Source organism: Athene noctua, chromosome 1 (assembly GCF_965140245.1).
Source record: "Athene noctua chromosome 1, bAthNoc1.hap1.1, whole genome shotgun sequence".
Taxonomy (NCBI): domain Eukaryota; kingdom Metazoa; phylum Chordata; class Aves; order Strigiformes; family Strigidae; genus Athene; species Athene noctua.
In genome coordinates, this window is record NC_134037.1 from 163,253,261 (window position 1) to 163,276,147 (window position 22,887).

Consider the following 22,887-nt stretch of genomic DNA (forward strand, 5'->3'; position numbering starts at 1 on the left):
GTTAGTATAAGCCTTGCATATTTGCTACAGGACAGAATATGGTATGCACCAGTTCTGTATACGCTTCCTCTTCCCTCAGAAGATGGTGACAGAAGAACTGTTAAGGCCCCTTTTTTGCTAGCCTGCTTTCCAGATGAGCTTGACAACCCTGTTCAGTGCAAGCTATTTCGTGGTGTATGAACTGATCTATTTTCCAGCACACTGGAATGTGGCTTTTGTACTGCGCAGAAATCTTGGCTCTGCTGAGCTGGGAGCAAATCTCACACCAACTCCATCAGAGCCAGGACTTCACCCTTGCCATGCTAACTGCGTGTTGGCTTTCACTTTGAAAGACTAGGAGGCCTCCACCGCTGCTGTTAGGAAGCCCAGGCAAGCTCAGGAGCAGAATGGGGCCATATGGGGATGTCTTTAGTTAGGGAATATTGAGTCTGCCTTATGAAATATGTACATCCTGATTACTGATCCTGAGGGTCACCATGGTGATGAAGGAATAATGAGGAACAAGTAGGGAGAGATGACTCCACTGGGTGGGAAGGCCCAGAAATTCACAGGGATTTTGGTGCCTAAATCATTTCAGTGGGAGCTGGGCACCTAAATGCCTTTGAGAATCTGAGCCCAGTTAGCTGAGTAAAATGAGAGTGAGATAATTGTAAACAATATTTCTAGGTAATCAGGAGGTCACTTTACCCATCGTTATTCCAGCCTTTTTCAATGTGATAAATTTGACTTTGGCTGCTACCAAAAAAGGCAATTGCTGATCTTTTTTAATATAGGCATATTTAAATAATAATAGTATCAACAAATAAGAAAAAGTCTAAATATCAAGCATAAATATCAATGAAATCATCAAAGAAGTACAGTAGTTGAAAATGACCCAAGGCTGTAGCCGTTGTATTAAAAAAAAAGTCCAAGAGAAAAAAGTTAAATTAACTCATTGAAAAAGAAGCTGATTCTTTCAGTTGACAAAGCAAGAAAGAAGCAAGCATGATTAAAACAAAAAAAAGAGCAAAATCTTTTTTTTTTTGCAATTTGTAAGGTGCCAAGAGAAATAAAACAAATTAGATGCAAAGCAGGATGAGCTGCATCCTAAAAAACAGACAAACAAAAAAACAAACCCAAAACAAAACAAAAAAACCCAGCAATAAAAAATTCCATATTCTTTGGAATATACAACATGGTTTAAAAAAAAAAAAAAAAAAAAGAAAGAATTAAGTCCAACATATAAAACCTCTCATTCACAGCATTGCTAAAACAGAAGCGTTCACAGTTTCCCTCTGGGAATCTTCCTATACTTCCTTACAGCTAATGTCCATAAGATGCAGTAAACTCACTAAGATTTTTTGGGTTTTAAGTCTTAAAAATAGAAGTGAACCAAAACTCTCTTTAGGGCTGTGGAGACCTTCAAGCCCAGGCGCATTAGAAAGCCACAGGCCTGGAAACAGACTGGGTACCTTTCTACCCACCCTCACTACCTCCGGACCACCAACTCAGGCGTGCTCCTTTCCAGAAGCTCAGCCCACTGCGAGGGATGCTTTGCTGGAGTGACGTCGCTTCACCAGGGGCTGGCTAATACACGCCACCACTCCTGGGATTGCTGACTTCTGGAGGGTTTGCTTCTGAAAGTGATGTATGAACATGGCAGGGCCCATAAGCAAGATGGGTGTTTATGGGATACCTATGGGCACTGGGAAATGGAAAGCATGTTAGTCCTGACCCATAACTACTTAAAATTCATTCAGTATGGTCGCCACACCGCTTCCTCTAGCCTTGCTGTGGTCGCCATGTTAGTGGGGGAGTTGCTGTGGCTCCCTTCTGCCTCAACCACATCGCTTTGGTTGGGGAGATTGGGGTTGAGGAGCGTCGATCCCGTGGAGGCATTGGTGCAGGGAGGGTGGATGCGTGGGGGGGACCGGTCCCCCCCTGAGATCATGGAGAACTGATAGGAGCCAGCAGAGGTTCCGTAGTAGAGGTGGTAGGAAGGTGAGGTGGTCTGAAACGGGCTGCCCTGGGCCTGCGACGAGCCAGGGTAGGGAGGCGGGAGGTAAGTGTGGTATCTCGTGGCTGTGGACATGGCAGACATACCAATTCCTATCCCTGAACTGACGGGCGTCGGCGTGTAGGTAAATGCTCCCGGGTAGTGCATCCGAGGGTCGGAGATGGAGGGGAGCGCGGAGAAGGAGCGGTCGATTCCCACCCGAGGGTCACTGAACGCAGTTAAGTCAGAAGCACCTGGGTGGTGGAGAAGGGAGACAGAGAACTGTTGAGCACACAGAATGGAGGTTCACCTGTTTGAGGCAATAACCAACATCCAAATGCTGGTCTGTGGTTAACCAAAGCCGCCAGAACAGAGCTATCCCTCACCTGCTCTCTAACGCAGTCATTGTAATGCTCGTAGATCTGGATGTTTTGGATTAATTTCAGTAAAGCAGCAATTAAAAAGGAGTGCCAAGCTCTCACCCTGTTTTGTATGTGTTTGCTTTGAGATACCTTACAGCACATGCAATTATTTACATTTCCAGTGTGTCCTCATCCTCAAGGGGTGGGTGGGGAAGAGGGACACAGATCTCAAGCTCCTTGCCCAGCCTCACCTGACTCACCAGGGACACTGATGAGACCTAAATATAAATTGTCCATCTTCTGCATAGTCTCTCTTTTCACCCAGTTTTATTTTCCAACTCAAATGGGAAGCTCCCCGGAGTGGAGATTGTTCTTCAGGTACATGAACGTGCACAGGTGCGGTTTACACACACAGGCTCAGTCCAGCTCTCAGCACTTAGGAGCACAGTTCCCCACTGACTCTCAACACTACCAAAGTCAAGATAAACCAGGTTAACTTAAGGTCTTCAATCTGGGTCCTCATATAATGTCTACATAATTGTTACTAACTTCTGAAAATCTTGGCTCTAATGAGTATGTAAAAAGGACAACAATAGTACTGCCTTTTTTAGAGCAGAATGATGTATTTGGGGGTTGGCCTTTTTTCCTCCTTTCATGTGTGCTAGAAGCCTTTCTCATCCTGCTAAGCGAAATATTTTATACGACAGTCAAATTCTGCTCCACTTTGGCTGACATCAGTGGAAGTATGCCCGGTCCCATCGTCTCCTTCCCTGGTGTGCAAGGATTAAACAAGCGGAGCAGATAATGGCCTCTTTAGGAAGGATCTTCATCATGACTCAGATTAATGGAAGGTGTCAGTCCCTAGAGTTGGCAGCTATGCATGATTAAAATAACAACAATAACAATTAAGAAAAAATCTTTCCAGAAGACAACTTCTTCTGTCAGACAAGGCGTGGAGTCTGTAGAAAAGGAGCCGTGCGCTGAAGGAAATACTCATGAGAAGAAGCAGAGAGAAAACAAAGCTCTTGGCTCTGACCAGATTTAAAGCTAGAGCAGACACACTCCAGCGCCAAGTTCTGAAAGCTCGTCAACAACACAGCCAGTACACTGATGAATTTCTATAAATTTCTTAGAAAAGCTCTGACGCATGCTGTATGGTTCCTTTTTGAGTTTGTCTTCTATTTTTCCTGGAAGATTAATGGGACCCCTGAACACATCTCCTTTCCCTAGACCCCAGCACCTTTAGATTTAACACGACAGGATACACTATGGTATGGAATGGCAGGAGCTTCAGAGTAGCTAAGATTGAAGGTAGCCTCTGACAACCTGCCAGATTTTAAATGGCACTTCCACACCTCATTCCTGAGAAAGAAACCAAACACCTTGAAACTGCCTGGACACATCACTTATCAGATGAGGGTTTCTTCTGCCCAGTTTTGGCAAAAAGCAGAATAATGAGATTTAATGTCAAGGCGTTTCAAGTATGTCCCATATCTTTGCTTTTTCTTTTGAATCACTGTGTCTTTAGATGATAGGGCCTAAAAACCTCTCAGATTTGCTCTTTGTTCTGACAAGGAGGAATTTCTTAGACAGTACGTGTGTGTGACAGTAATGGAACTGGGGGGAATATATTGTGAAGGACTTTTCTGGGACTACTGAATGACGTTTTATATAGAATTAATGTTTCTATATAAAGATGTGTAGAGATGAGCCCCTATATACAGAATTAAGAGAGGAAAGAAAGAATGCTGACATATGAACTAAGCTCTTCTAGGTTCCTTCACAAGTCACAGAGAAACTATGCCTGTCCCAAGGTAAATCTCTTGGACTGCTTTGACCTCGGGCAGAAAAAGCACCAACAAGCCCTAGTGCTGGTGCCCTACCTCCATGCTCACCGTGTGCACAAAAGAAACACAGGGTGCAGTTACTCCACACATACGTGGCTGTCTTCTGTTAGACTCTGCACTCCCAGGGGCAGCCACCTTGGAAGCCTTTGGTGCTCATAACGCACACAGTGCAACACAGGCCTGGGTACACAATGACAACATTTGGGCACTACAGTGATGCAAAAAATACCGCATTTCAATACTCAGTGCATTCACTCATTTGAGTGCAATCTCAGTTGCCACACTGGTAAAGGTAAAATGCGATTAACATCTCCATTCAGTCTGATTTACATATCTACAACTACACATGCATCAGGAACCCTTGTATAGGACTTGAAAAGCAAAATAGCTGGTAAATATTGTTTTCAAACAATTCTCTGAAGAAAAAATACATTTCTAAGTAAAACACTTGATGAAATACTTTGTTTTACTTGAAATTTTTTGGTCGCTATGAAGAAGATTTTTTTTCATCCTTCTCTGTTTTCTCTGTTTCTGTATTTTGCCAGTGGAAAGGAGTGCAAAGGGAGGAAAACACAGGGGAAAAAGTAAAAAGGAGTCTTTTATTTTTAAAAGAAGAGTGTGTCAGTGAAGAATTTCTATAGACCCTTTTTGAAACAAGAAATTTCTTTTTTTTTTTTTTTCTTCTGAATGGTTTCCTGTATTTTCAGCTATCTCTAAGATGTAATTAGCACCCACATCTAACACATAATTTACTTTTGGTGGGCATCGTCCCTGTGACTCTTTCAAAGCAGACTCTATATGACAACAATAGGACAGGCTGGAGCATATTCAAGTGATTCTCTCTGATCTTAGAAGAAGCTCTGAGTATTCAAATGAGAGCAATATGTGCGGCCAAAGAAGATGTTTTTGAAAAAGCTCTGTGCAAATTCGAATTATATGGCTCTCATTCATTTTAAGAAAATTCCTGCTATTGAACACACACATATTGGTTCAATATGTGTGGGTTAGAGTCAGCAGATGGTCAGTTGAGTATGGTGGAATCCAGGGGGGTAGCTTTCACTTCAATGCTATATTTTAATGTTGGCTTGTAAAGCTCTGCAGTACAATTTGACGAAGATGTAACAAGACAATCCAGTGCAACACTTAAAATGTCAAACCCCACCATCCTGCAGTCAGTGTGTCCACCCATAACCTGCTGTGCTCTGGTCTGAATTTAGACTGAGGGAAGGAAACAGAACTGAAATATCTGTGGCATTTATTTCTTGGCAGATACGATAGCTCTTCAGCACTCCAAACTATTTTTATAGTTCCATACATCTGCAAAGTGCTACTCTCTCCTCTTTTTTTTTGTCTTTTTTGACAATGATATGTTGGGCCCAGACCATATTTATTTACTCTTTGCACAAATCCCAGCAAAGTGTTGGGAGAAGGCTTGCCTCAGAGGGCCTGCAGTAGGCTTCATTGCAACTGGAGAAAAGCTGTGGCAGCACCCTAGGATGCTGCAACCTGTTTGCACTGGAGACAGCCTCAAGGCTTTGGTGAGGCTGGGTGTGGGGGACAAACTTTTAGGTACTTACTTGACAGCCGGCTTGAAAGCTCTGCGGTGAGGGATGTCATGCCGCTAGCCCTGCCGGGTGATATTGGCGTGGCGGGGTGCACAGAGGGGGTGGCAATGGAGCCCAGGTACTGGTAGGACTGGTCATAGGACCATGGCGGAGATGGCTGTACTTGCCTTGTGTCTGCAATGAAAAAGAGACCTATAGGGTGTTTTGAATGATAAAACTTTGCAATCAAATATGTAAACCAAACCACATGGTTGAAATAGAAACTTAAATGCCAAGATAATTACATTTCAGTTCCATAATCCCCTTTGTCAAAAAACCTTCAGATGAATTGCTTTCTAAAATATTATTTGTGCATCTGTGATTTTTGATCAGTTGACTTTTTTTGTGAAGATTTTTGATATTTCACATTGATGGTGGGCAGGGAAAAGTGGTCAGGGAAAAGCAGATGAAGCCTTCTGCGGTGAAAGACTATTCATTGCTGAGATGCATTAGTATTTCGGGCTGTGTATTTGCAGCCCTTTTAGCCAAAAAAGGCCTGTCTTGCATGGCACCCAGGAGACAAAAATCTGAACTGTGAGTGTTTCTGTGCAACTGTGCAAGTAGAGAGAGAAAAACAAGATAAAAATGCGTGTGTGTGTGAGAGACAGAGATGAAGAGTGAAACATTTGTCCTCCAGAAGGCAGGCTCCTGAGTGAATGAATAGAACTGGGGAATTTGACTTCTTCTGAAAATCCCAGGCTTAATGAAATGAACAGGTGTTTTGTACATCTATTTTGTATATGCTGAAATACAGAAATACAATTCAGAGTGATGGGTACATCTCCTAACATTGTTTAAACCTTAGAAACAGCCTCACACAGACTCTATGGCACTGCTAAGCTGAAAATGCAGACAACCTACGAGTACAGGCTTTCTGTAGGAACTGCTACTTCTTGGAAGCAAAATCTCAAAATGCACAGATGCATAAAACATTTACGGAAAAACGCTAACCTGTTATTGTCTAGCCACACGACTAGTTTGGCTGACATTTGAAATCAGAGATGCACAGCAGGGAGTTTGTCCACATCAGTTGCACCAATGCAGAAACAACTCTTTCTGCTATACGAAGCTGGCATTTTCAGTGTATAGAAAATGTCTAACTTTCGTACAAATCAAAGTGAAAAACGTTCCTCCCCCCCTTACCTACCCAGAAATTTTTTTACTATTTGTAGTGAAAACTTTTATATTTTCTTCAGCCCTAGGAGCATTCTCCTGCAGCTTCATGTAGCTAATTGCCTTTTTGAAAAAAGCGAATGTTGAATGAACTGCATTCAGATAAAACTGATCAGCATGGAAGGGAAATTTCCTAAGTCTGAGATGAAGGACTTTGATCTTTCATCAGAAAGACCATCTGGAAATTATTATTTTGTTGTGCTTTATAGAGATGAGTTTTGCATTTTGTTTGTTTCATCTGTTTAGAAAGGAAGGTTTATACAAAACTCCAAACTTTAAAAAAATAACTAGTGAAGTCACTTGCAGAATAAGCTGAAGTCCTGTAAAGATTTTTATGCTGAGTAACATATTCAAATTCAGATATTATTAATATTTAATATTTTTTTTTCAGGCAGGCTTCCTTAAAAAGAAATTCAGTTGACTCATGCTGTTTTAAAAGCAACATCCAATTGCATTAAATGGACTTCAGTAGAAACAAACAAAAAGACACAGGCACAAAGCCTGCCTTATTCTGAATTACAACATCATCTCATTGTTAATGTATGGTCAGTGTTTATTAAAGGTGACAGGGAGACAGATGAGGGAATTCAGTCTCCAGGGGTAGCATTAGGATAAATACCACAAAGCATCGACAAAGCAGGTGTTGTAATGGTACAACACTCTGTGTTTCAGTTCTAAAACATGGTTAATTAAATCATTGCTCCCTTATTTCAGCATGCAATCTCACTGATTTTGGTTCAGCAATGCGGCCGCATGCTAGAATCATGATACATGTGCTGGAAGGATCCCAGCCCAGGGGTAGAAACCCCCTTGGCTATTTCTTCTGCCTGGGGAGCTCTCCGTGTGCTTTCTTGAGGCTGATGCCACAGGTGGCAGAGCCTCCCCTCTGTCACCTCTCTTACAAGAGCTCTGGTCAACACTGTCACTGCAGAAGCCACTGAACCCCTTTGACTGGAAGTGTTTTATCACCAGCTTTCAGGCGCTCTGTCCTTAGGCCTTAGTACCGCAGAGAAGAAGGAAGTCCCTTCATAGCAATCTGGGTATGTGTGAGGGGGGTGCTGCCACCCATCCTTGTTTTTCAGGCTGAAAGGAGAGAACGTACTGTCTGTTTTCTCCTGTTACTAACTGTTACTGCGTGGTGGGGCAGCTCTGTCTACCACTTTTCTCCTGTTTCCTACATTGCTGGCTCTTCAGCCCGAGACCTGGTTCTGTCCTGTACCTTGCCCAGCACGCATGGGATCCTGGTCCATGAAAACAGCCCCAAGTGCAATAAATGTATGAACAACAGTAAGAAGATGTAGAAAAAGGCACAGTAGCTACCACAGCTGCAGAAGAGAAATCAAGACTTTGTCACGGGTTTACTAAACACTGACAAGACTAAACTGAAATACGGTTTCTTTCTTTTAGTGCTATTAGAATTAGCTTTGTGCTCTGGCCCATCTGGAAAGCAGATAATGGACCAAGTATGTGTCTAGTAACATCCAGAAAGAGATTACCGAGGTATCTGACCTCCTTATCCATTTGCTGTTATTACTGACCTCTGGGGTACTTGAAACAGTGACAGACAGCCTGAGAGACCCCCGTTATTAATCTCCTCATCCCATTAAGTCTTTCTTAAGTGAAAGTTCAAGCTACCGATCAATTTTCCATCTTGGTACCTGCATTCCCAATCCCCGTATTTGCTCTTAAAGATTGGCTTTTTGACATCAGACTGGTTAACAAGTTGCAATCTATTCAGCGATGTTAATATAGCACATTATATTATATACACATATTAAAGCAGGTTGTGCTGACTAACCCCAGGCATCACCTTCGCAGTTTTTTAATAACAAGTGGAGAAAAGTATCACTGTGATAGCATTTTTATGGCACCATTTCAATATCAAGAGGCAGACTCAGCTCCCAGTAAAGACAATGTTTGCATTTCCAGCAGCTTCAGTAGGATCTGGATCAGGGGCCTCAAATAGCATTTTATTTTTGTGATAGCTGCTTTTCTTCAACTTTCAGGTTACCTGAAATTAAACTGGAATGGGTTCAAATTTGCCACAGGACTAGGCTACACAAAAAGGCAACAAACTTTTTCCAAATCCATCTCGTTTCTGCTTTCAAAATAAGGAGATGCACATCTCAGAAGTTAGTAGCTTGGCATGTGGAACTGAATATGTGGCTTTGTGTGGCTGAAGTTAATTTCGTCAAAATATGCTGCAAATAAATGGGAGTTGCTTCCCAACTCAGAATATCTGTGAGGAGATTTGTAGGGAGAGCTCCTTCCACAAAGGGCAATAACAGGGCTTTGGGTCCACACGGTTTTAAAGCCAAACAGGATTCCAAAATCATTTAAAAGCAGATCAAAATAGCATGAAACAAGGGAAGTTGCTCCAGTTGGTGATCTGTGCCCAATCCTCCCAGTATTTCTCCCATTAGCAAGTACTTTCCATTTCTGCTTTTTACGGTGTGAGAAAATGTATTTAAAACATGAAAACAGTTATTAATTGCAATAAACCACTGCAGGGCGAGAATTATGGTGCAATAATTCACACCTTGCTGCGTAGTCACGAGCTCTCGGCCTCTCGCCTCATGCCTAACAAGCTATTAAGCCGAAAGTACTGAACCATCTTTCATGCCTCGTCATGTTTTATTGCCACAAAAAGGTTGCGTTCGGCTTGTTTTAAAAAGTTGTAATTAAGCCGTACAAATGTTGCATAATGTTTAATAGTTTAACAAAACAAGCTTCGGTGAAAGGCTCGGCGAACAGAAAAAAGAAAAACCAAACCAAAGAAAAGCGGCCTCCCCTTTGCACGCCGCTCCCTCTGGTCCTAGTATTTAGCATTTTCCCAGCCATTTTCGCTGTGGAAAAATGAAAAGCCTGACCGGCGGGAGGCGGCGGGGCCCGAGCGGTGCCGGGACGGCCGCGCATCGGTAGGTGGCAGCGGAGGCCCGGCAGGAGCCGGTAAGGCCCGCCGCGGCCCACCGCTCCCCGCCGCCCCCCGCCGCGGCCCGGGCACTGCCGGGCTCCCAGCGCCGGGCTCGGCCGCCTCGGAGACCCGCTGCCCGAGAACCAGCTTGAGCAGCGTGAATTCTCCCGGAGCCGCCAGAGCGCTTTGTACGGCCTTTGTTAACACCTCGGTGTCCTCGGGACGCGGCCGAGCCGCGGCCCTGCTCGGCGCAGTGGCTGCACCCAAGTGACGCGTCTCTGCAGGAGCAGCTCTGGGCTGGGTGGTTATCCCGGGATTATCCCAGGAGCTCGGATGCACGGGGGAGGTATAGATGCCCCGACCCGAAGGTACCCTGGCTCAGCAGAACTGGCACGGTTAAGCAGGGCAAACAAACACCTGCCAGGCAATGGAGTTGTCCTGGTGTGACACGGGGCATATTTTGGCTTCCAAAGTTGTTATTGATAGTCAAGTACAAAAAGAGAAGAACTCGCTTCGCGCTCAGAGCACGGGGTGAATGGGTCAAGACCACAGCGGATCTCCTGAGTGCACACAAAACATCCTTTTGTCTGTAAAACTGATCTTGACCATACAGGGTGTTTGAAAGGAAGCCCTGTGAGGCTATTTCTATGTGATTATTTTTCAGAGGGCGCACACGCTTTAAAATGTAAAACAACACTCCCCCTCTCCCTGCAAAAGAAAACGCTGTGATGCTGTCAGGCAAGGTATAAATCCACAATTTTCAGTGAGACTACAGTTCCACAGTGATTCACAGTACCAGGTCAGGATGTTGCTTGAGATGATATCAAAAATGTCTTAGCACCTTATCACTTCTATATAACAAATATAACAATCCATACCAAGCTGTTTAAGAGAAATCCCCTGCAAGATTTTATATTCCAATCAAAAAATAATTCTGTTTAGCCATATTAAAAGCTTTAAGCTTTGAATTCAACTCAGGTAACAGGTCCCCCTGCACCTACGAGCTGAAAGGAAAAATGTTTATGTGGATGCGCATGGCTTGCACCGGGCTAGATCCCACATCCCTCTGAAGCTGTTTTATTCCCCTGGAGCGCAGAGAGAGACGGTTCTCCATGTGTCACTGCAGGTCAGACATTGCTGCCTGCTCCCAGCCAAGAGGCGCCGCGTGGCCAAATCTCAGTATGATACAGCCTGTTCCTGGAAGCTTCAGAAAGGAGCAGCAGGATGTGAGTCAGTACGTCGTGGCGCGAGGCAGGATGGCGGCGGAGCCGGCAGCGGCCCGGGAGGGAGCAGGTATATATGCCTTTGACTCAGCCAGGCTGCCCGCCTTGCCACCTTCCCCTTCCTGCACGGCTGCGCTTGCCCACGGGCTGCCTGCGTGTCCTCTCCTTCCTCGCCCCTCCACCTCCAAAACGACACGTGCTTGCTTGAAAATATAATTGCCTGGACAAACTACCTTCTACGAGTGATTTTTCCCAAGCCAGGGTCAGGAGAGACAGAGGAGTTACACTCAGGTACCGAGCAGCTTAATTAGCCGCTATCTATGTCAGTGAAAATCCCCCCCGTCCTCAGCATAGTGCGATGAAGATGAATTGCGAAATAGCCGCTGCTGTTGCCAGACCTTTTTTCTCAAGTTGCAAAAATTTCTGTCAGTCATACGCAACAAACCCTGAAAGTCACATAGCATTGAGCTTTGCAATTCCTCCACCATCCTGGCAAGCACTTTAAAGGCAGCAACTGGCATAAGACACTGGGTGAATGAAAGCTGGGATTAGTTTACTGGTGTCAAACTCAGAGGCAGACAAGGGGAGAGTTGGATCCTTAACTGCTTTGAAAGGCTTTTCTGAGTCTGGGATTTGTCTGCCCCCCCTGCCCCCTGGTCTGATTTGCTAATCTTTCCAAAGGGAAACAGTTTTTATAGTGTGACTTTCCCTTCCTTTGAGTGTAAGGCAGGAATGGTCTTGATTAGACTTGTTCATTCAGAGAGGTGTCTTGCTTAATAGAGGAAATGGACTATGAGCACAGAAATGTTTCATGTAGTTTTGGGCTCAGGAGAAAGATGCTGCCTGCCTAAAAACTTCAATTCAGTCTTTCCTCCTTCTCCCCTTTGCCAACATCTCTTACGTGCCTGTCTCTGCCTCTCCTTCCCGTTTGTTTTCTTGCATTGCCTCCTAGTCCCAGCAGCTTCAGGTGAAGGTGTGAGCAGCACAAGAGACCATGACAGGTCGTGCATGAGTCTGACCTAGTCTGTCTCTGAAGCAAGGCATTTGAAATGACTCAATCTCCCTCCCTCACTCGGGACCCAGCAAATCCTCAGCCTAATGCAGCACTGTGAAAAGGTGTGTCATCTCCCGGCAGCTGAAAGAATTAGTCAGTAGCTTAAATAAGGGGGACTTTCCAAAGGACAAGTTCATCACTGGCAATGGCAGCAGCCGCACAAGGCTGGTATTCTCATACCTCTCAGTGCTGGAACATGAGGAGCTGGAAAATTACAGAGCAAACTGTAAAATTCCACCAGCAGCTACTTCACCCTGAAGGGTGGTTTCCCTCCATGTGCCAGGCTGTGGAAATCACTGTCACACCACAGAGCCACCTCCCAGCACAACAGCTGGGAGACCTGCAGGTTTCACGGAGGTGGGTGCGAGCTCTGATTTGCCCCCAGGGAAAGTTTTTCAAAGCCTTCTAATTTCCACTGGAAATTTATAGGAGATGAGCATTCACTACTCTCCATGGCCTTGAAAAGCCCCTTTTAGATTGCTAACAGGTGACAGGACTTATTCTGGTTGAGAACAACAGTGGCAGATATGTCGCATGTCTGGAAATTTTTAAGTTTACAGGGGGTGGAAGAGCCACCCAAATCCCCAGCTATTCTCTGGAAGAGAGATCTTTGGCAGCAACCTCCTGCCTCAATGTTTCCTTTAATTTTATTTCAATATTACTGTGGTTTTGTGGAGTATTGCAAAGGCTAGAGAAGTTGTAGAGGCATTTGAGCCTCTAAAAACCTTCTGTGGGATAGAATGAGGCATCATACCCTTGAGAATAAAGAAAAAAAATATCAGCCTCAAGCAGAAACCTTTCAGAAAACAGTTGCTGAAGCTCTTTGTTCTAGCTGCCGTGCTTAGAGTTGATGCAGAACATCCCAAAACATGCTAGGTGCTGCATGGACATACAGGAGGGTACCAGTCCCTGCGAAGGATTGAGTGTATAATAAAGACAACAATGGAAAACCACAGACAAAGAGTGGTGTGGTTAGGTGCTGGGGCGCAGAGCACCATTTCTGCTCTTCGTCTGGTACTTTGCATTCAGTTTCTGTGCATCATCTACCCCCAACTCATCTTCTGCGTTAGCTCGTTTCTTGGCAGCGCTGCACTAGAAAGGGTCTTGATGATGAAAATGATGCAAACCTGACAGTGCCTTTGAGGATATCAGTCCTCCAGTACTGAATGTAGTGAAAGATTGGAAGTCTTATACGAAGATTTTTTGCTAGCTTTTAGAAATAGATCTCAGGGAAAGAAGAAAACCAAGTAAGTGCATCCTATGGGGTTTTTTTTTAAATTTCCTTCACTTTCTTCATGTCCATGTCAAGAAAGTCAGTGCTCCAATGATAGTGATACCTGGAGATGATACCAAAGGCAGCAAGAGAAAGCACCTGTCCTAGCTGTCTATATTTTGGGGATAGAAGTAGAACTGTGTATTTCTTCAAGTTTAAAGCTGTTTGAATGAGCTGCCTAGGCTAGCAGAACCATATATGTACAATGCACCATAAAGAAACGAGTAGTATTTTAGTGATGGTCACTGGCTGTGGGAAGGGGGTCCCTGAAAAAAAAACTCTCCAGTCTCACTGCTAACTCGGTGCCAGACTTGGGAAGTGCAGACGACTCTAAATACCGAACTGTGAAAAGTCTGATTTCACAATCAACATATGTGCTGCCCTAGCAGGTTAGTACATAAGCTGCTCAAATGAAATATAAACCATCTCTCCTCCTGAGTAAGCACACTCCTTCTGGGCTGGCGTCACTGCTGCTTTGAAGAACATGATGGCATTATGGGCAAACTGCAAAGTCTCTGGGTGCCAGTGACACGCAGAAGTTGGAAAGCTGAGTTTTGCAAATTAAGGATGCATTGTTCTTTGTCTTTGGAGGTATGAGTCACCCTGGAGAGCTGCAGTTATTTGTTCAAGAGGGAGACTCCATTCCACCACCGGTCCTCCTCTTCCCTCTCTCTCTGCATCAACAAGGAATGAAGTAAAAGAATTCAACCTTGACCTTCCAGTCTTTTGGCTCCCCTGGAGGAGACATGCCGCCAGACTCGATGCCGCTGCCGTGTTCTCCCCTATCTCTAAGTGTACTGCTAAAGCACAAACTGAAACAGTGAGGAAATCAGGGACAGATACCATGCGGGTGTCGGTGGCGAGCAGACTTCACCCTTTGTCCTGTTGTGCCCAGCCTGGGAGGTGGCGTGATGCAGAGGGCCCCGTGGCTCGGGCGGAAGGATGACAGTGCAAGCACGGACACCTGCGTACATGCGCATACACACGTGTACACGCACATAAGCTTGTCTACTTGCTGTATGGCACTGCGCTTCCCCCCAGCTACAGAGGCACTAGGGAGAGAGCAGGTTGTGTGCTGCTGTTGGGAGGGCATATGATCTGTGGTGACCTGTGCGGGGACTAGGGGGTGGGAACTACTGGAGGAGTCACTGTTCCCTTGTCCATCTTGGTAAATCCACACCTAGAAACCACATCTCTCTGAGTCTGGAGTGGACTCATATGGGGGCTGAGACAGCTTCCCTTCACGGGCTGCCACAGTCTGTATGACTGCTAGACAATAGAGCACCTCTGTTCCTGTCCTGCTTGTTCCCTCCCTGGCTTCTCCCTTCTGCTGCTCTAGGTCCCAGCTACAACTCTCCTCTTTGCCTCTCCCTGAACCACACTAGTTCCTTCATCCTCACACTGTCCCCTGAGGAAGAGTATTATTGCAATCCTCGTTTTAGCAGACTGATGCATGCAGAAAGCAAGGCTGTGGTTCAGCAGAGCATTCAGGGCACAGAGCTCAGCACTTGGCTGAGTCAGAGCACATGCGAATTACCTGATGTCACCCCGGCAGGGAAAGTTCAACTTGGGGGAGAAGTATCCACTTTGTCCTAGTTAGCTCACATCTTGAAAGCGGTCTACCTGAAGTGTAGGGCTCAGGTGGGGCACAACGCTCACGGAGAAGCAGGTCAACTAGCCCATCTCACTACCTCGCTGCTGGTGAGAGCAGCTGCTTTCAGCCTGCCTTGGAGAGGTATATCGTGTCCTGGAAATGTAGATGCAGAACTAGGGTACTAATTGTGTACAAAGTGTAATGCTGTCTCCTGGTGTCCTGGCTCTTGGGGAAGGATTCATCCCACCTGAGAGATCTACAATGTAGGTGTCTACCTCTGAGCTACTTGTCTAGACTCTAGACTTTACTGCCAGCAGGGTAAAACAGACACTTGTGGGGTGCAAGTCATTTCATCCTAAGGGAGACATCTAAGCCAAGCAAGGTGGGTGAATCACAGCTGTTTCTCTCCTCGATCGCAAAGATACCAGATGACTGTGTCAGACGGAGACACACAAAGCATGGGTGTCTAAAGTTAGGTGAAATGAATCCCAGCCTGGTTACAACTCCAAAGTTTCTCTTTCATGGGGTGGAACGAGACCAAAGGAAGTGAAGAGATATCTTCTGGACCAGGACCTGGAAGTCGCATTAAGTCACTATTTGTAGATATAGGATTACCTGCACCTTCCTCTCTAGGGCAATACCCTCCATGCCTGTGGTCTGGACCTGACCCTGCTGGTCCTGGGAGGGGATTGCTGATGCCCTGATGCCCTGCCCCAGAGCCATTGCCTGAGCAGGACTCTGCCTTAGGGTGTTCAAGAAGGCAGTCATGAGTTCATGTCACAGTGAAACATTTCCCTAGCTCTGTGTCTACATTTCAAGACAATTAAATATGAGGCTGAAAGATCCTTGGGTGGATTATTCCCACTGGAAGACCAATGCCATTAAAAAAAAGAGCAGAGTTGAATGAGGAAGTCTCTGCAGTACACTGAGAGACACAGTGATAAAGGGATGGCTACAATGTGACCGCAGGTATTTTACAGGTTGCTCCTGATGATGTGAACTAATTACTCCATATTAAAGTTCTTTAGCCTACAGATAAACAAAAAGTCCTCATCAATCTCTTCTTTTACACTGTCAGTGCTACCTCCTCTTTTTCAACATGAAAGGAGTGGAAGAAAAAACTTACTCTCTGGAGCTTACAGTTATTTTATCCACCACAAAACACTGACCTTGATCTGAACTAATTAGGTTTGCAATAGATTATTAATACGAGTTGGTAAGGTGGAATTTTGTCAGTATAAAAAGAAGCCTTTGAAGATAACAGCCATTTACACTTTCATGATCTCATCCCAAGTGCTCAGAAGAAAGCCTATAAACTAATAAAGTATAATTCATCCAGGGGCACTCTGCACACACAGTGGAGTATCACCTTCCAAACCCTTATTCAGGATGGCAAATGAAATCTGCTTGGATTCTTTTAAATTCCAACACAAATCAGGATTAAAACATCTTTTGTTAATAAGCAGATCTCTGATGATCTAAAGACACACTGGTTCATTTTATTGACTTAGAGAAAGTAAGTGACATATCAAATGCAACCTTCATACTTTAACAACTGAGGTCACCTTGAGAAAAATGATACTGAGCCCAGTGGTATGAAACCTCTCTCCAGAGTGCAGCTTTGATTTACAAGGTGAAGTAAGGTCTTCTTCATGTGAACGTATATTTGTAAAGTCAGTTCGACTTAGAATGATGCATGGATTTTTTAAAAAAGGAGGTAACTAAGAAACTGTTGGTCATTATAGTACTAAACTAAAATGGACTTGTTGAAAACTCTATTAAATGATCTGCTCCTCTAAACTGTCAAGTTGGTTTTGAGGAGATCTGCAAAACTGAAATGGAAAATGAGTCAAACCCAGAAGTATGTGCTGAAAGCCCCAACTCACTGGGTTGTCAGGGGCACTCAGTCCAGAAATACATTTAAAATACCATTTAAGAAATGCTTTGCTTCCTTTACGAAATCCCTTGGCACTTGCCGTGTAGCCGAGGAATGCAGCATCCTGCTGCGGTGTGGCCATCACTGATTCCACACAACCTATGGCCCTGGCGGGTGGCAGCAGGATGTCTCCCCTGACTTCCCCTGAATCAGAGAGGCTGGACGAGTACAGCCAGAGGAAGAAAGATTGAAAGGGAGGTACAGACTCATCTCCTTGTTCAACCCTTTGCCGCATTTGTGGCAGCAGGAGTGCTGAAGACATGCATTAGATCCAGCTCAGCCTGCGTGTTCACTCTACAGGCCATCTTTAAATGTTACACTGATTGATTTCAGAGCAAGCTAACTCTAAATCTGAAGGGTAAAAGATACAGGCAGCATGAGCTTTGAAGTTAAAAGTACTTCTCTCTTTAGTGCTACTGAAGATGCCAAGCAGCTGCTCAGTGAATCAACAGACACAGAAGTTGTTGCAGGGCTGAAGCCCCTCAGCAGTCCTTCATAGACATCATAGAATCACAGAATGGTTTGGGTTGGAAGGGAACTTAAAGATCACCTATTTCCAACCCCCCTGCCATGGGCAGGGACACCTTCCACCAGACCAGGTTGCTCCAAGCCCCGTCCAACCTGGCCTTGAACACTGCCAGGGAGGGGGCAGCCACAGCTTCTCTGGGCAACCTGTGCCAGTGTCTCACCACCCTCACAGGGAAGAATTTATCCTGATATCTAATTTATATCTACCCTCTGTCAGTTTAAAACCATTATCTTTCATCCTATCACTACACTCCCTAATAAAGAGTCCCTCTCCATCTTTCCTTTAGGCCCCCTTTAAGTACTGGAAAGTGCTATCAGGTCTCCCCAGATCCTTCTCTTCTCCAGGCTGAAAAAGCCCAACTCTTTCAGCCTGTGCTCACAGGGGAGGTGCTCCAGCCCCCTGACCATCTTTGTGGCCTCCTCTGGATCTGCTTGAGCATGTCCATGTCGTTCTTATGTTGGGGGCCCCAGAGCTGGACACAGCGCTGCAGGTGGGGTCTCACGAGAGCAGAGTAGAGGGGAAGAATCACCTCCTTCAACAAGGTCCTCCCTTCCAAAGCAAGGCGCCAAAAATGAGACCCCTGAATAAGCAAGCGCAGGGCTTTGAACATGAAGGGCTCAGCCAGCAACGCCATGGACACACACTCTCCATGAGGGCGATCAGGGAGGGGTCTGTCCATCTGTGCCCATCTACACTACCCATCAGGACAGTGATGCCAGGAGGTGACGGTGACCCAGTGGGAGCCTGCTGACACCCTGACTGCTGTACACCTCCCGGACACTTCTCCTGGAGCTCTTCCTGTGGGGGACCTGGGACAACCAGGCTGCTCAGAAACATGCACTGTTGCCCAAACATATGTGTACCTACATCCCCATCATAATTTCTGGTTTGTGTGCAGGTGGGTGCTACCAGAATGGGTGGAGTAAAGAATAACAGTGTTAAAGGAAAATTGTAATCCAGTATAGAAAAGAAGTGTCAACACATGTCAAATGTTGCAAAATGTCCCAGTGTGGAAGAAATAAAGTAATTCCCAGTATTAACCAACAAACAGCTGTTGTGTTGCCAGACTGAGGAAGATTTCTTTTTGGAAAAGAAAGTTTCTCATAGAAACATTTAATACAAATAACAATTTTGTTTCATTCTCTGTATTAAACATCTTAAAAGTTAACCTTTAATATACTAAACACTTCTGAATGGCTTGAAAAGTCTAGCTTGCTATAAGCTCTTTTCAAATTACACCCTGTGACTAGCCTGTCTGCTCAGAAATTTCATGTAAAATTATTTTTTCTGTTAGCAGTTACAAACCTATGAAACACTGACACATCAAAAACTTTTTAGAAACTTAGCTAAACACAGCTAAACTCCACTGAATGTGCTGAACTGTACAGTTTTACACAACTGTCGCATGAAGAGTAAGATCACAAGTCATCATTATAAGCAAAAGGAATTCTTTCCTATTTAAGAAACTATCTCAAAGCTAAACATAATTGTGATATGTAAGCAAATATTAAATAATTGTTTAAGTAAGAGTAAGACCAAACAAAGCATTTACATTTAATGTAAAAATCCAATGTGATTGCAAGGAACAAGGTTATTGTAGGTTATAGACTGTTGGTTTGGTCAGGGAAAAAAAAAAAATCAGAAATTGTCCTAATTGAAATACTTTTTACATCTACATTTTCACAATTTTAAAAATAGGCAACATTTTGAAACAATTCATTTAAATTCAACCAGAAATGAAATTATATATTTCTGTTGTTTTGCAGTTGTTGATATTTTGGGACTGCCAGAGAAACAAAACAAAACCCCATTCATTTATTTGTGCAGGTCTTTAATCTGTTTACATTAATATGCTGTATTACTCATTTTTTCCCCAACATGATCCTAAAATGATTGCTTAGCTACACTCACATTATTCTCTCCTGCCAGTGAATTAAATATGAAATGGTTTATTCCCCGTCCTCCAGCAGATCTTCCCCCATCCTCACAGGCTCGTTTAGCCAGTCTGAACTTACAGATAAGCTGATGATGAGACACTAGAAGGCAAAAACAGACAATTAACTAGGCAAATGTTTGAAGGATTTGGACCCTGCGGCAAAAATGCTGTTTACTGAAGACTGAAAGCACCATTTCTACTTAGTACAAGCCAGTGTGTCTGAACTCAGCAGTTCTGGATAGTGGCCACCAGTGGACTCAGAGCAAGGTTTATAGGTGTAAGATAACATCGTGCTCCTGTCTGCATTTCATCACCGCAGGGCCTTTTTCTGTGTTCTTAAACAAAGGCATGCAAGTACCAACAGAAGTATACTTTACCATCTGTCTTTATATTCACTCATTACATAGTTAATCATTTATTTTTATGCTGAAGACCACCCTGGCAAGGCGCAAGGGCAGATCCTCAGCTGGCCTAGTTAGTAGAGCAAGGCCAACTTACATTGGCTGAAGACCTGTCTAATTCTGGTCTAATTCTGCACCATTCAAAACTCTCTGGATATGAGCAGGATTGCAGTGCCTCATGCTCTCCTTTCTTCCTTCCTAATTTCCTCCTCGAAAGATGTTTTTGGGCAAAGAATAGAGACTGCAGTAAAAGTCAAGATGAGGAGGAACGAAAACACAACTCTGTGTTGCATTTCACACTGTTCCTCCCACTGAGCCCTCCATCTACCCACTCCCATCCGCAGAGCCCTGGTGATGCAATCAGTGATGGCGCTGGCAAAAATGGAAGAGATCAGGCTGGGAAGTGTAGAAAAAGGCATGGGAAAGCTGTTGAACTGTACAACCAGTCTTTCACCTGGACAGGTGGACCCAGTCACAAACACCGCGCAGCAGTTCTGCTGACCCAGAAGGCTCAGTTAGCCTTTGATGGCAAACAGGTTTGTGGGAAGAGTCTGGGAGGCCACTTTGTAAGGAGTGAACTCCTGCTTCAAGAAAATGCTCAGCTGCATGCCTGTTGACTGAACTGGTGAAAAATTGGCATTAACATAGTAAATGGAAAAAACACTCCGTGGGCCAGGACTGCAGCCCCTGGCTCCTGCTGCCACTCACTCTCAGTGGGAGAAAGGCACAACAGAAAGGGCAGGAGAAGGCTCTAAAACATTACATTTTCCAGAGGAGGTACATCTAAGACACCCGTGCAACAGAACTGGAGGAGGAAGAGTGCATGAAGGGAGACCACAACGGCAAAATGGATGACCAAGACAAAGACCAGACTCCTGCCTTCAACTCACAAGTGAATGGTGTCTGGAGCCACGCTGATCCTCCACCCAGGCCGAGCTGCTTCAGTGCCAGGAAGCGGAGGATCTCAGCCACGCTGGCATCTGAGCCCAGCACCTTTCACAACCTCTGAGATGTCAAGAAATGGTCCCAAAATGCTAAGTAAACAACACACGTGCTAGGCACACTGATAAGAAGCTATTAATAGCGCTAACCCAGATGGAGTTAAACTTTCCAGTAAGAGTGCAACAAACTAGGTGCCTATCTCCCATGCTTAATCAATCAGGCATGGTCCTACAGAGAAAGTCCCTGGAGACCAAGCCTTAGTCACATTCAACTGCCAGCATTAAGCTATACTTTCCATAAGCACGCCGCTGGCTTTGTTTTGTAAATATATTTTCCCATAAAGAAAAGAGGGGCATGCTGCATCCAAGCATGGGGAACATGCCTTGTGAGGAGACAGCATTTCCTCAGTCCTCCCTTTATTTTTTTTCCTTCGTCTTCAAATATGAAAAATAAGTTGTGTGACAGCCTTTGGTGGAGATGTGTGCAACAAGGCCTTCATTGTCTCAGACAGGTGTGAGATTGGAATTGATTCAGCGCCAACAACCCCAGTATCAGAGCCAGCTCTGTGAGCTGAAAACATACACCAACCATCCAGTAATACCACTGCAGCCAGCCAGAGACTCAACAATTTAAGGCTTAACACACACACAACATAAATCAGATGAGGATGTACCAGCCAACCGTCAGCTTCCTGGGCAGATGCCTGCAGACCGTCTGTGCAGATCAGACCTTGCCTGTTTCAGTTATTGGAAACTTTTTTTTTTTTTTCATATAAAGATGAGAGGCTGGGTGGAGCTGCTAGCTCAGACACATTTACATTTGCCCTATCTTGCCCCAACAGCCATCCTTTGCTTGCTGTTTGGAGGCAGTCCTTCTTGTAAAGTCACTTTATTCCAAGTGCAGCAGGGAAGGAATTACATCTTGGGGAAATGTTTAATGTACAAATACAAAAATCACATGGACATGCACTCAGTATGCACCACCCTCATGAAACAAAACCGATCCCTTCCATGGGAGTTTAGGAGACTCTGAACATGATCAAACAAGCACAAGAATTAGCACAGCTGTTTTTCTTTCTTTCTTTCTTTCTTTTTTTTTTTTTTTTTTTTTTTCCCAAGGATATTTTTCCTTTACTTTTCGAGGAAAACCTCTGCCTTTACTTCTCTTACCTGCTTCAGTCTAGTCCCTGCTCTACATCTGGACGCGTTAGTCACTCTGCTGAGGGCAAGAGAGGTCAGTGCTGGTGGCCTCCTGCCACCTCGGGCTTGGCACGTGCATGGAGAGATCCCATGTGGCACCTCGCCACCTTGGGCTCAGTCACCCATGGGTGACCCACAGGTGCACTGGTCATGGCCAGGCCCCCTGCTGTGCCAGAGGCATCTGGTGAACCCTGCTCTGCCCGGTTTCTCCCTACGCCCCAGCAGCATAATTTTAGCTGCCCTTAATCCCAGCTGCAAGCCGTTCTCCCTTCTCCAGCTCCTCCATCCTCAGGGAGAACACCGGGCCCCTGCAATTCATACCACAGACGGGCAGCTCTCACAGTCCATTGCTACACGAAAAGGGGGACTGGCAGGAGGCTTCCCTGGGCCAGGGCTGACTCCTGCAGGTCCCAGGCTGGTCCCATGCCATGTCCACCTGCCAGGCTTATCTGCTGGGCAGGCAGTGGGAGAGGGCTTGCAAGGGTGGAGACCAGGGAGCGCCATCAACACAAGAGCCTGGCACAAACTCACAGGTATGTGCTTAAAAGCTGAAGGAAGGTGACAGAGAGCTTTTCAAAAAAGTATTTGCAGAGGAGGGGTAAAAATTACAATACACTAGAGACCCATTTGTATCTAGGTGAGCGTTAGTTGGCAAATCTTGGTTTACACTCACTTGAAATGTCTCCCTTCCATTTTCTGTAGTTTCTTTTCAAGTTAACACCAGTGTTCACCTTTATAATGTATGGCAGAGCAGCACTGTTTTCTGGTGGGTACCTTCCCCGTGAACTAATTAATACTGAGTTTGAATTTGCAAATGGTTTTGCATGTAAAATTGCTCATGTATATATAAATCTAAAGGATATCAAAGACACTATTCTTCTGAGCTTATTCACATGCTTTACTACAGAATGAGGATCATCGTTTG

General features: G+C 44.9%; 1 protein-coding gene across 4 annotated transcripts in view; it reads right to left on the bottom strand.

Annotated features, from left to right (window-relative positions):
• Positions 1-940: 940 nt before the first annotated feature.
• RUNX1 (RUNX family transcription factor 1) overlaps positions 941-22,887 on the bottom strand; it is a 74,158-nt gene continuing 52,211 nt past the window's right edge. For 2 of the 4 annotated variants that reach the window (XM_074929134.1, XM_074929110.1), the window contains 2 exons: positions 5,762-5,923; positions 941-2,229 (listed from right to left, as the gene is read on the bottom strand). In XM_074929134.1, the coding sequence (XP_074785235.1) occupies positions 1,736-2,229; positions 5,762-5,923 (656 nt within the window). In that variant the 3' untranslated portion in view covers positions 941-1,735. Of the gene's footprint in view, positions 2,230-5,761; positions 5,942-22,887 lie in introns of all 4 variants that reach the window. The other 2 variants (XM_074929117.1, XM_074929125.1) reach the window with 2 other exon arrangements.